At 48.0% G+C, this 13,435-nt stretch overlaps 1 protein-coding gene and 1 long non-coding RNA gene across 2 annotated transcripts; one reads left to right on the top strand and one right to left on the bottom strand.

The window, feature by feature from the left end:
• Positions 1-267: 267 nt before the first annotated feature.
• FOXG1 (forkhead box G1) lies at positions 268-2,761 on the bottom strand. The gene has a single exon (XM_074909168.1). The coding sequence runs from the start codon at positions 2,565-2,567 to the stop codon at positions 1,182-1,184; it is 1,386 nt and encodes a 461-aa protein (XP_074765269.1). The 5' UTR covers positions 2,568-2,761; the 3' UTR covers positions 268-1,181.
• Positions 2,762-3,431: 670 nt separating this feature from the next.
• Positions 3,432-12,992, top strand: LOC141961830 (uncharacterized). The gene is made up of 3 exons (XR_012633836.1): positions 3,432-3,535; positions 4,995-5,135; positions 12,776-12,992. It is a non-coding gene; the product is annotated as an uncharacterized LOC141961830 (long non-coding RNA).
• The last annotated feature ends 443 nt before the right edge of the window (positions 12,993-13,435 follow it).

Genomic DNA, 13,435 nt, shown 5'->3' with positions numbered 1-13,435 from the left:
CCTTTACATCATCTGAAAATACTGTTGTTAAAGACAATATGATCGGAGGTGCGGAGGGGGGGGGGGGTGCGGAGGGAGAAAGGAGCATATGAAAAATGGTGGACTGCTGTAATAAGCAGCGCTCTGATCTCCCTGTAACTTTAAAGCCTCTAGCATATTAATTTTAGTTAATAAAAGAGACAAAAAAACTATAAAGTATATATGAATTTAGCCTATTTTTTTATTTCTGTGTGTTCATAGTAAACATTTTTGTAAGTGACAAACACGGGCATATGACCACAGTATCACAATCAAGAAATTTTAAGACGACATTAACAATCACTCAAATTTATGCGGCATTTGCGCAACACAGGTTACATATTTGCAAGGTTTACCTATAAGTACAATAGGTATTAACATTTCACTACATTTAGAAAAAAAATAAAGGTGACCTGTTAGTGACCACATACATCAAAATATACACAACACAAACTGAAGGCAATCATTAATTTTGTCCCCTTCTGATTCATTTGAACGGGCAGTGCTGCAAACTGAAATAATGTTTCTGGTTTTTTTAAATTACTCCGTACACTGAGTGCATTTTCTAAAACCCAATCTTTGGTCTAAAAGTAAACAAACAAACAAACAAACAAAAAAAAAAAAAGGAACCCCAAAAAAAAGCAGTTCAGTAAAGAAAAGGATAAAATAATAAATGGCCAAAATGTAGTTCTTGGGCATCTTTCAGTATTAATTCTGCTTAAATACAAATTACATTTTAAGGTTTTCATAGTTTTCATAAATTTAGTGGTTATTTTTTTTTCTCTCAAGGTCTGCACCCACCGACATATCCATGATAACTTATAATACTGCAAACATGGAGAATCTGGCGGCTTTTAGTGATAGACTTATCATATTTGAATAAAAAAATTGCAAAAGCAGTCACTATTTAGATACACATTCTACTATAATTTTGTCTTCCAAACTTCATAGTCTACAATGTAATCTCCCCACATTGCACCTTGCTGACACTCCTCACCTTGGTGGAATAATAAACAACCCTAAAGACTGAACAAACGTACAGAAAATGGGGGACTTAATAAAAAATACCTGGACTTTTTTGTTTTGCTTTTTTTTTTCTTTTAATTATCATTTACAATGCAAATGTGTGTAAAATGTTCACTTACAGTCTGATCCCATGGATGTTAATGTATTAAAGGGTTTGAAGAAGACCCCTGATTTTGATGTGTGAAATAATCAGAAAGTCCTCCGGAAAGTCCCGTTGTAAAACTTGGCAAAGAAGGTCTTAAGGACTCACAGGGGAGAGTGGAGGGCGCCTGTGGCGACGTGGAGGAGGAGGCTGCCCTGGCCGTCATTGAAGTGCTGCTTTGAGAAGTCATTGAAGGGTGAGGAACGTGAGGGAAAAAGTAACTCGTCTGTCCTGCTAGGAGGTTTACAGAGCAGGGGTTTAGGGAATAGGTGCCGGAGCAGGGAACTGACAAGCCACACGGCACTGAGGCGGCCAGAGCTGCTGCTGTGAGGTGATGAGTGGCATAAGGTATCTCTCCATTGACTAGTCTATCAACACTTAACCCATTAGACGTGGAAAAGGAGTGGTTGTTTCCCAAGGAGTTTTGAGTCAACACTGAGCTGTAGGGCATGGGGTGGCTGGGGTAGGCGGACGTGGTCCCATTGTAACTCAAAGTGCTGCTGGCCCGGGGGTGGTGCAGGGAGAGGAAGGGGGACATAGGCCAGTACAAGGATCCTGCCCTATCCATGAATGTCAGTCCGGTGGAGGTGAGCCGGGCGCCCCGCTTGAAGGCCAGCTTGGCCCGCGAGGTGGTGGAGCGCCGGCGGAGCTTGCCGGTGGTGCCCCCGATGAAGACGTCGTCGCTGGAGGGGTCCAGCATCCAGTAGTTCCCTTTGCCCGGGTCGTCGTAGTGGCGGGGCACCTTGACGAAGCACTTATTGAGGGAGAGGTTGTGGCGGATGGAGTTCTGCCAGCCCTGCTTGTTCTCCCGGTAGTAGGGGAAGTTCTTCATGATGAACTCGTAGATGCCGTTGAGCGTGAGGCGCTTCTCGGGGCTCTGCCGGATGGCCATCATGATGAGCGCGTTGTAGCTGAACGGCGGCTTCTCGTACTTGCCGTTCTTCTTCTCCCCCTCCTTCCCGCTCTCCCCGTCCTTGGCCCCCTCCGCCGCCCCCTTCTTCTCCTCCGCCGCCTTCTCCTTCTCCTCCAGCTCCGCCGCCGCCGCCGCCGCCGCGCCCGCGTCGCCTTTGCCCGCCAGCATGTCCGCCTTGGCCACCTCCAGGGCGCCGGAGGCGGCGGCGGCGGCGGCGGGGGGCGGCAGGAGGAGCTGGCCCTTCTCCTCGTCCTCCTCCTCGGCCGCGGCGGCTCGCTGGGGCTGCTGCGGCGGCGGGTGGTGGTGGTGGTGGTGGTGGTGGTGGTGGTGGTGGGGGTGGTGGCTGTTGTGGTGGCTGTGGCTGCTGTGGTTGTTGTCGCTCTGGACGGCTTCGGGCACCAGGCTGTTTATGCTAAAGGAGGATTTCGGCAGCATTTTCACTTCCTTCCTATCTCCCATGTCCAACATCACACACTAGTCTGAGGGGGAAAGTTGCAGCGGCCGAGGGAGCAGCGCGCGGGGCGGCGGCGGCGGTGGCGGCGGCCGAGGCGGCGGCGGCGGTGGTGGCACCACCGGCGGCGGCAGCGGCGGCGGCGGCGGCAGCGCAGTTGGACCGCAGTCTCAAGCGCTGGCAAGTCATGTAGCAAGGACAGGAACCGCCGGGGAGGGAAAAAAATAATAGTAATAATAATCACCAATCAGATAAAATCAAACCGAGTCAGAGCGGAGGAAAAAAAAAAAAAAAAAAAAAAGGAGAAAAAAAGGGGAAAAAAAACCCTCTGAAAACCCAACAACAAAAAAAAAACCAACACACAAACACACACAAAAAAAAAAAAAAAAAAAAAAAGCTACTTCATGGTGCCTGGTTCCCCCGGCAAGGCAGAGCAGGGGGGAGGAAGGAGCAGCCGCAGCCGCGGGTCGGCGAGGAGCGAGCGGAGACGGGCTATACAGACCGCCCTGGCCGCAATTAATTTCAGAGCTGCAGACACGCACCGGGGCTGTAAAAAATTTTTTGGTTTAACCTTTCCCACCGGCCGCCCAATCAGGGCCGGCGGCGTGCCGGCGCGTCTGCCCGCCCGCCGGCCAATGGCGGGCCGCCGCCCCGCCCCTCCCCGCGCCCGCCCCCCGCCGCCGGCCCGCCCCCCGCCGCCGCGGCTCCCGCGGCGCAGGGATACCGGCGCAGGGGCGCATCACCGCGGCGGTTTGCGCGCCCCCCCCCCCCCGCGCCCCCCCGCCCGTCGCTCCAAGCACAAATCCCCTCACGCCAAACAAACAGCGCCCGTCCCACGGCTGCGGCCCGGGCGGTTTGCCTACTTCGTAGTTTACCCGGTGGACTAAAGTTGCCCCGTCCCTCTTTGCCACCTCCTCTGGCGGCGAAGGAGGCGGGGTGGGGGCCGGGTGGGTGAGGAGGCCGCGGCGCACCGGCGGCGGCGGAGGTACTACTTTGCGGATCCCGCCGAAGTCTCTCGGCGAGTTTATTTTTTCTAGGCCCCGGTGTCAGTTATTTCTATTCGTTATTTTACCGAGAGGGAGGGAGGGAAAAAAAATATTCAGCTGGCGGGGACGCAGCCGGCGGGGCGGGCCTCTGGCCGCCTCAGGCCCGGGGTCCGGCAGCGGCCCGGGGCGGAGGCCGCTGCCCGCGGCCTGCCGGGGAAGACGGTCTCCTCCGGCCCGCTCGGTCCGTGTCCGCCACGCTCCGGAATGTGAGTTGGGAAGGCACGGAAAGGAGCAGACCCTCTCCTCTCGCCTCCTCTCCGCTCTCTCTTCGTGTCTCCGGCGGCCGGGCGCGGCGCCAGGCCGGCGGCGGGGCCGGGCTCCGCGTTCCCCTGCCCGCCGCTCCCTCCCCAGCCCCGCGCGGCTCCCGCTCGACCGCCGCTTCCCCTGCGGGGCCGCCGGAGCATCGCGGGGCCGCCGGGGCCGTCCTGCGTCCTCCTTTGCCTTGCCGGGTGGTTTCAGCCAGAAAAGCGCAGGCCGCGTGTCAGGTGTAAAAAAATAAATAACAGCATTAATAACCCCGTGAAATATATGTCGCGATTTCTTGCCGCCCCCCCCGACTCGACCTGGCCCTGCCCGGCCAGCGGTGTCCGGCCACGGGGTCTCGGTTCCGCGGGGTTTAGTCTTGCTGGGGGGGGGGGGGGAGAGGGCGGGGGGCAGCGGCTCGGATGCCCCCGAGGCCGATGGAGCGATGCGGAACCGGCGCTCCCCGCCCAGCGCCCTTCGGCTACTCGCGGCGGCAGGGGCGCGGGCTCACGACTGCGGCTTCCCGGGACCGCGGGACTGGGTCTTAATCACCCGCATCACGTCGTTTCTCACCGTCAGCATGGGGAGAAAAATCAGCCCCTAAACAAAGCGAAATAAATCGCGCAGCTTTCTTACTTGGGAAGTAGAAGGGGAAATGTAACTGGTAGAGAGCGTGCTGATCCCATTCAAACCGAAGCTGTAGGCAAAGGCAACGTATAGCGCCGCGTTAAGCTACCCAAAGTTTACGGTTGTACTGCGGAAAATGTGCCGCAGAAATATTACGTGCAGCTCAAGCCCAGCTAAAACAATTTATCCCGGGAAAATCCAGGTTAGAGCTCCGTGCAGCAAACGTGGTTGTGTGTCAATGTGCGTTTTATATATGTGTTTGTATGCGTATGTGTGTGTCTGTGAGAGAGGGAGAGCAAGTGTGAGAAAGGGAGAGTAAATAACGAGAACAATTACAATGGACTGGTAATAAACAATTGCAATTGGGAATGGCATGAACTCTGTGCACATTGGATTAACCTCGAATGACCTTACCACAATTGTATTTATTTATTCAATTTCATAACAGGTTGCTACTGACAAAAACAGAGATAAAAGTCAATGATCGACCACGCTTATTTTTTTACTTTTTTTTTTATTTATTTTTAGAAATGCGGTTTAAAAAAAAAATCATGTCAATTTGTAATTATTTCATTGCTCAACACTGAAGTCAATGTATGGGAATTCTCGAGGATGAGTGCAAGTGGAGGATATGACTTGACTCTACCATGGCAAGGGGTAAGAGGAAAGGTAAGATTCCCGCATATTATTATGATTATGATGATCATTAACTAATATGTGTCATTATGGTGCACTAGGATCCCATTAGGATGGCTGGGCCCAGTGCGTTTCCCTACTCGGTCTAGCATGTAATGATTCGGTGTAACCGGATTCTTGAGAAAGGACAGGTTACGTAAACATTTACTGATGTGGAGTAACTATACTATTTGTACTCTGATATGCAGGAAGGAAAGTGTTGATTAACACAGAAGAAAAAAAAAAGCGAAATTAGCTGATTGCATGCTCATAAGTGCAAGCTGTCATTGAACTGCTTTTAAAATAGACACAGCTGGGTGTTTGTGTTGAAAAATTTCTTGTGTTTTTGCTAATACTGAAATAAGCATGATTTTGTATACCAAACATTTTCAGATCATTAAAATTTGTAATCTGTGCTGGTTTTAAACACAAAGAAAAGAAACAGATTCATTTCGCTGTAAAATTTGCTGATATTATATTAACTCAATCAGGTCTGTACAAATGGTGTATTGTGCCTTATCAAATCGCTTTGATCCATTTAATACACAAAGTGCCAAACGTGTGTATTGTTTGTTAACATTGAACGTTTTATTCAAATCCCAGCTCTGCAGAGAACTGGAGGAGTTCTCGTTTAATGTAACACTGACATTGCCTGTTGAAATTTTAATGCGTTGAGGTGTTTCTTAGGTCAAAGCTGAGTTTACTTTGCGTTGTGATCAGGGATGAAAATGTAGCAGGGAAGAAAATAAACGTTTTATCTTTTTTTCATTTCTGAGCAAAGGGCTAGCGCCAAGAGAAGCACACTTTTTAAAAGTTTGATGATCTAGATTTAACAGTCATTTGTCACGGGTGCAGGATAAAGCTCTGTGCACAAACTTAGGATTTATATTATAATTTTTTTTAATGCCGTGGATATACAGTTCTACCAAAAAAGGAAATGTTGCGTCCAATATGTAGCACATATCTTTCTAAGCCCATGAAGATTAATTCACTGTTTACAGGACAGAAAAGGATATGCAAGAGAAGCCACGTCAATTATTATTTCTGCTGGACTTTAAGTTTCAAGTCTCTCTTTTTTTTTTCTTTTTTTTTTTTTTTTTTTTTTTCCCCCTCTGCCGAAAATTCTCCATTTATAAAACTGGAGATATTTACTTTGAAAATGTGGGAGTCTTGCTCCAATGCCAGTTCTTCCCTGAGCTCTGCCCTGGCCACAACTCCCATTCACTTCAGTGCTGGCTTTGTGCATCGTAGCACTGCGTGAGCGGCCAATGTGACCCGTCAGCTCTGGCTAAACTCGAATTCTTGTAAGAAGGCCCCTCATGGCAGCGTTTTCTAATGGGGAAGTTTTTGTGGGGTGTCTAGAGAAGAAGCTTGTGTGTGGAGCAGAAGGGCACGGCCCCAACCCCGCAAAACAGGGGTGGGTGTGCAGAGGGGACCCGGCTCCCTGCAGAGCATAGATGCTCCCTCACCTGCGCGCTCGCCTGCGGTGTGGACCTGCCGCATTGAGCAGTGGGGATGGGCTGAGAGGGTCCGACTCCGGGGTCAGGATGGGGGTGAATGGCTGAGCTGAAACGTCCTGGCTGAAGTGCCATTCAGCAGCGATCTCCGTGCAGTTCTTGGGTATAACTCATAGGAATAGTGTTTCAACAGCACACTTTTCTCCCTCGGTTGTGTTTATTTTATTTTATTTTATTTTATTTTATTTTATTTTATTTTATTTTATTTTATTTTATTTTATTTTTTTTAATTAAAGGTCAAAGGAAAAACAGACCCTCTCCACTGTAAGCTCAATAGATATAGCGTACCCCCCGCCACCCCCCAGCTCCAGCCTTCAATCCCCCTTCACACGGGTAGAGCGGCTCTGTACTCTCAGACTCTTTCAAGGGGTTAAGCTGCTAAAATGTACTGACAGCTTAAGAAATGAATGAGGGTTTTTTCAGCCATGAAGAAAGGGTATTTAATAACCACGCTTTGATGGCATCATGCTTCCATGAAATGAGTCGGGACACTTTGGTTTAACAGTCAGTAATATCACATTCGGTACAGTAAATGCCTGGATGTACACATATATAATTCTATTCCCCCTTGACTCTAAGCTTGCCTTATTTATTCCAGGTTACCTGGGCAATTAAGGTAAGGGCTGCTCAGCAGACACTGATACCCTGCTGCTAAGGCATGGCGAATGGGGACAGAGCGGTGCACTAACAAAGAGAAAGAGGTAGTCAAACATTTTGAAGAGGGGTGAATGGGACTGAAGGTGGACGGATGAATGCAGGCAAAGAGGGAGAGGAAGAAGTATTCAACGGTCCACCCTTCTACCCGCATTTGTAGATTTAAGTTTAGGTGTCCGTCTCTAGCCAACTTCCAGTTAATCCTCAACAGCTGGTTGTGGTGCTAACGTTCAGTGGTTAGAAGTAAGTCTATCTAGCGTGCTGTATCCTTCTTCCATGGTTCTGGTTACAGGTTATACGATTAGGATTGCGAGAACAGTAGTGAACTAAACTTCCCAGTAAGAGGTCTTCACACCAGGGAAGTGTTACTTTGCTGCAGCAGCCCTGCCTCGTCAGTCATTAGGAAGCTGCAGGTTGTCAGAGGCTTCTCTTGCGCGCACACACGCGCAGACACACACACGCACACACACAAAACCACAGCACTAAAACTAAATTAAGAAGCCGATGATTAAGACAAGCGTCTACGAGGCCTGTCATTTCAGCATCCTTCCATCATAACATTGTGGCACCGAGAAATTTGCTTGAAAACCCTGGAAAAAATGTCTATGGGAGAGCCTCGTGTTTGAGATAGCATAGATGTTAACATCAAATATAGACTGGGAACTGCCTCGGATGCAAGAGAGTATTCCGCAGAGGAAAGGAGCACTTGCAGAGACCTTTGGGCTATCGGCGCGCACCCGAAACTGTGGTAAGTTTCTCTCCCTTCTCTTGCAGCAGGTACGCAGGCACTGTGTGACTGGAACTGGACCGGGTTTGAAATCCGCAGCTATGTTCCCTTCGGAGACTTCGGGGAACTCCCCCTAAAGATAGAACTGTAGTGAAAAGTCCCTGCCGGATGACTAATGGTTATTGGCACTCAGTGCCCCTTTAAGGAGAGCAGCACATATTGTGCCGAAGACCTTGCAAGCACCCTTTAAATACAAACATTTTAAGTCCCCCTCCCATGCATCCCCACCCCTGTTGTTTTCGGGCTAGTTGTGTTGTATCTCCTCTCCCCCCCTCCTCTAAGCTCTCTAGTCTTCCCTCCCCCCACCCCCATTCAGAACTAATTGCTCAGTTGCTTAAATGTTTCAAGAAGAGCTAAATTTCTCCATCCGATGATCTTTTGCGAAGCTGCACTGTGCCATAAAGAACAGCCAGCGAAACACTGTATACCTTTGAGAAGCCTGTGCAGCTAGGGGAGAGGTAGCGTTAAAGCAACTGCATTAACCAACTAGGTGCAAAGAGTTCCCCTCCTGTCGAACTTTAGGAAGTTTCTTGGACGGGCAGAAGTCGGACTGAGAACATGGATATAGGGAACAATGGCTTTAGGGGCCAGAGAGCTTTGCTGGTGTCGTGAGCGTAAGACAAGATAGAATAGTGACAGAAAGAGATCCGAGTAAACATTGGAGTATACGTTTCCCACGGGCGGCTACGCTGGGTGGAGAGGTCTGAATGAAATCGCCTTAATTAAAAGCTGAAGATTTTATTTATTTATTCCTGTAGCTGTAGAATACCATCCGCAGAAAGCCTATCTGGGGAGTGTGGATCATCCACTAGATTTGGTGTGTTCAGCTGTCACTGCCAGAATTTTTCAGAACAGATTATTTTTACACTCGCTGCCAACTTTAACGTTAAGACGTGCGTTTTTTTAGATCCTAAATGTCGCTATTATTTTATATGCCAGCACACATAAGAGAGCCGTCACACCTGCCTAGGTAATACGTGTCCCTGTGTAACAAAAGCTCTCCCTACTTCAGGAATCAAACCGAAAATTAAAATATCCCTTAAGAATTATCCGTAGACTTACGCAGACGACGATAATAAAATGCAGGGGGAAAACGGACAAGTTAAAAACCCGTTACTGTTCTCGAGGTTTAAATATGTCATTTTATTTTCTTCTGTGTTTACTGTCAAAATGTTCTTGGCCAACACAGTGCTTTTGCAGGAGTTATCAGATTGAATTAACGAATCGGGAAATAAAATACAGGGAAAGAGAACGACCTGGAGGAAAAAACCCCAACCTAATAGTGCTCGAAGAGACTTCTAGTTGCTCTTTGACTCTAAAGGAGCTGTTGCTGGAATATTTCTATGGTGTTGTTCTAAAGCTCTTTAGCCTCTTATAAACGTAATCTTTGGCAAATGACACATGTATCTGGTTTTGCAGTTTTTCGGTAACTCGAGAGAAAGGACGCTCCCCCTCCCCGGCGCAGGGACGAGCAGGCGCGGTCTCTCCTCCCGGCGCCGTGTCACTCGGGCGCTCCGCAGAGGGCGGCCGGCCGCGGAGCTGCCCCGCCGTTCGGCCCGCCCCGCACCTCCACCGCACCCCTCCGCTGAGCGGAACCCCGGGCTCGGCGAGGTCAGCCGCGCATCATCCGATTGTTAGGGCCTACAAAAGCGCAACATCCTCCCCTACACACCCCCCCGCCCGCCCGCCCCGGGGCCCCCTTGTAACCAGAGCAAAATGCCCGGTGTAGCACAAAAGCCATAGCCAGCCCTACAGCCCTGCAGGAGAAGGCGTTTGGCGAGCCTGGGCGCAAAGCCGATTTTAGCTCTGCCAGTGCCTGGGGCTCGGGCGAGAGGAGGAGGAGGAGGAGGAGGAGGACGAGGAGGTGCCGGAGTCCGGTGCCGGCGCTCGTTCCGGCCGCCGCACGGCCGGGCGGGACCCGCACCTTGCTCTAGCCCCGAGCAGGCTGCCCGGGAAGCACACCTTGCCCGCTCCTTGGTCTCCTCGCATGAGCAGGGCTCGCAGGAGTTGCCTCTTTATGTAGGTTGTTCTGAACACTTTTTATATCGGGCAGGGTGGTCTCCATGTTTTCTTTCTTTCTTTCTTTCTTTAGCGGAGGGAGGGGGGAGTGATGGTAAGGGGCTTGTTGGATGATTATAACCGCTACCACTTATAAATAAGTTTCTTGGGGAAGGGCTGATATCGTACCCTTGATATCAGTGGGTGTGTTCATGTATTATTTTAATATGATATGTCTTTTATACAGAGCTTGTTTTCCTCCTCCCTCCCTCCCCAGCCCACCCCCCACCCCCCCCGCTTTGTTTCTGGAATTTGTTTCGCTTTTAAAGCACCAGCACAAACAAACAAACACACAAAAATGACTGGCAACAAGTTAAATCCCATTTGTGTCCCTCCCACCGAGCACGGACGGTGCCTCGCTAAAGCCTGGGGTTTTGCCGCGACAATAATTTGACCAAGAAAGAGGAGCGGCTGCGGACAGACTTTCCATGCACTGACAATGCGGAGAGGAAAAACGTTGAAAGAGAGTCCTCCCGGGACGCATCTCCTTTGTGTCTTTTCTCCTCTCCACCTTTTAGATGGGATGCTCGCATAGGCTTGCACACGCACACACAGAGGTTATGTTTCCTAGGAAATGTTTAGAGAACAATGTTCATTATAATCGAGCTATAAACTCCACCTAAATAATGAAATCATGCCGTAGCTCCGGAAACTCACACAAATAAATAATTTCCATTTGCCTACTAGCAGAATACTATCAGAGGATGTCATTACACTTTATTTTCATACTCATTTTAAAACATCAAGGAAAGGGTAAAGAAAAGGCTCACAAGTCTTTATACACGTCGGAATTAATAAAAATATATCCGTTTAGGGGTAGAACACGTTCTTTTTTCCTTCCAAGGCGACTACAAGCTAATTTCTGTGGTTATATCAAACCGTGAATCCGCAAAAGCAAGAAGCGTGTTCTCACTGAGGGTCGGGATCGGGCCCTGCTTAGGCTTCGCTGGCAGGCTCTAGCAGGGAGCCACCTGCATTTCCGCGCCTTCCCTTATTTTGTCCTTACAGAATCGCAGAAAAAACATTCGTGTGGTACGCGTACCTAAGAGATACCTTTTCACGCAACCGCACGGTTTGCAAACGGTGGTTTAACTTTATCTGCTGTGGTGGGCACGTGTTTTGTCATATGAAATTAACTTGTGAAAGCCTTTGTATCATTTTTTGATTTGTGTTTGGCGACAAGGCAGCTCGTAAATCATCGCGTTGATGGTTGATACAATTGCTAAATTAAAGGCATGTTTTCGGCTTTGAAAAACAACAAAAAACCAACCCTCTGTGAGCTCATCCTCAGCAAAACAACCCGAGGAGCAGTATAAGAACGCAGCGCAATATTTTCCACTCGTGTGCGGTACCTCCACACGCTCCTGTATCGTTCTGCCTCTCCATTGTCTGTGCCTAAAGATAGCCAAGTCATTCCAGGGCTTCTTACTTACAATCGCCACATAAAAGAATAGACGGACGGTATACAGATAGTCGCTCTAATTGCTTGGAGGAGTGTTCCGTGTCTTTACGTGTCCCCCGGTGGTAAATATTAGCAACTGAACTGCTTGTCTTGGCGTGCTTCTATGTTTGAGCCCCAAGAAGCGCACCAAATCATCGCAATAAAGTGATCAAACCTTCCTATGCACGTCGCGGTTTTGTTTTCTCTGCTTATGTTCTGCTTCTCCTCTCAAAGGAGGACACCGCGCTGAGCCAAGTGTTCTGGATGAGGCGCTCCTCCGGCCTTTCGTATGTGAAGTCTAAAGCTTTCAGTATGCTAGGGCTGAAATTATGATTTTCCACATTTCAAAAGGGACGAGGCTCTATTTATAAATGTTACAGAAGGTTTCGTTACTTCAGGAACAACAAAACAGGAATAGAGCTGCAATTTTCAAGAAAATAGGATTTCAAAATATAGAAATAAAAAAAGTAGCGGAGACGATGTATAATTCAATCAAATTACAGAAAATTGCTTTAAAATTCAGAACAGTAGCGATCCATTATGTCTCTGTTTTATTAGTGACAAGTACAATTACTCTAAAATAAAGAACACTGGTGAATATATAATTGGCTGTAATCATGTTAGTGTTTGAATAAAAATGACGGGGACATTTAACACTTTGACAACAAAATGTTCAGAAACAACTTATTTATTCAAACAGTTTTTATTTGCATCCACGTGAAGGAGAAACACACTTTTGCTTACCATAAATCAAGGTTTTTTCACTTTCAATAAATACATAACTAAAAAAATTATTAATTTTTTTATTATCTAAGGCTTAATAAAGTCTCCTGAGTACGACTGTATTATTATTGGATACTCAGTACCCAAAGGACGCCATCTACAGGAAAAGGTCTTTAGACTTAACACAAATCTAATCACTGTTGATTTAAAAAAAAAAAAAAAAAAGAAAATCAGAGTTAATATTCCTCTATAAACCCGGCTCCGATTTTACCCACAACACCGATCACAATATTTGCTTTGTAATTGCTTCTTGTGATTCAGTTTGTTATAATTTGACACGATCTAGGAATCTGTTACGAGAGGCCTTTTCTCTAAGATAACGGCGTTTAGAAAAATACATTGAACTCCACGAAGAAGCACTTTTTCTCCTTATAAAGTGACTTTTTTCTCTCAGGATAGACTTGATCGTCCCTGGAAATGCAGAACAACCCAGGAGATCTCCCTCTTCAAACCGAGCGGGTGGAAGATGCTTGCAAAAGAGCCCTGAAAACAGAACAACTTGATTGAAGGCAGTTTGTGCGACAATTGTGTCATGGAATACCTGACATTTCTTTATCTTTAACTTATTTCCTTTTGGATAATGCCAATAAATACTAGCTATGCCAAGCATACTCTCACCTGTTCTTGCAATACATCCTTTGCCCCACAGCTTGGTACTTAAAGGTGCCAGTTAGCCGTGTTGCTCCTTTCTGAGCCCTTGCTGGGAAACCCGTCGAAGTAGAAAGAATGCCCCTTAATATTTTGATCCTACAAATACAGACCTGCGGAGATGGCATTATGCCCTCCGTGATGTGACTCCAACACCCCATATCAAACTACAGAAAATACGAGGAGAGCCAGCGGAAACTTTCAGGATTCCTCTTTCTGCGAGCTGCTTTCCACCCCCACCCCCACCCCCACCCCCCGATTTTAATCCCGAACAAATTTTTCTTTTTCTATTTCTTATTTATCTTCCCCTTTCGACACGTCTCCACATTTCTGACCCTCTCGTGTGTGCGTGTGTGTGCTCTCAGAAGGAGGGGACCCCACGTCTCCCCGTGCGGATCCTGCCTCC

This window comes from Athene noctua, chromosome 6, assembly GCF_965140245.1.
Source record: "Athene noctua chromosome 6, bAthNoc1.hap1.1, whole genome shotgun sequence".
Lineage (NCBI taxonomy): Eukaryota > Metazoa > Chordata > Aves > Strigiformes > Strigidae > Athene > Athene noctua.
The sequence above is the reverse complement of the archived record's forward strand: the minus strand, read 5'-3'. Positions and strand labels throughout refer to the sequence as shown.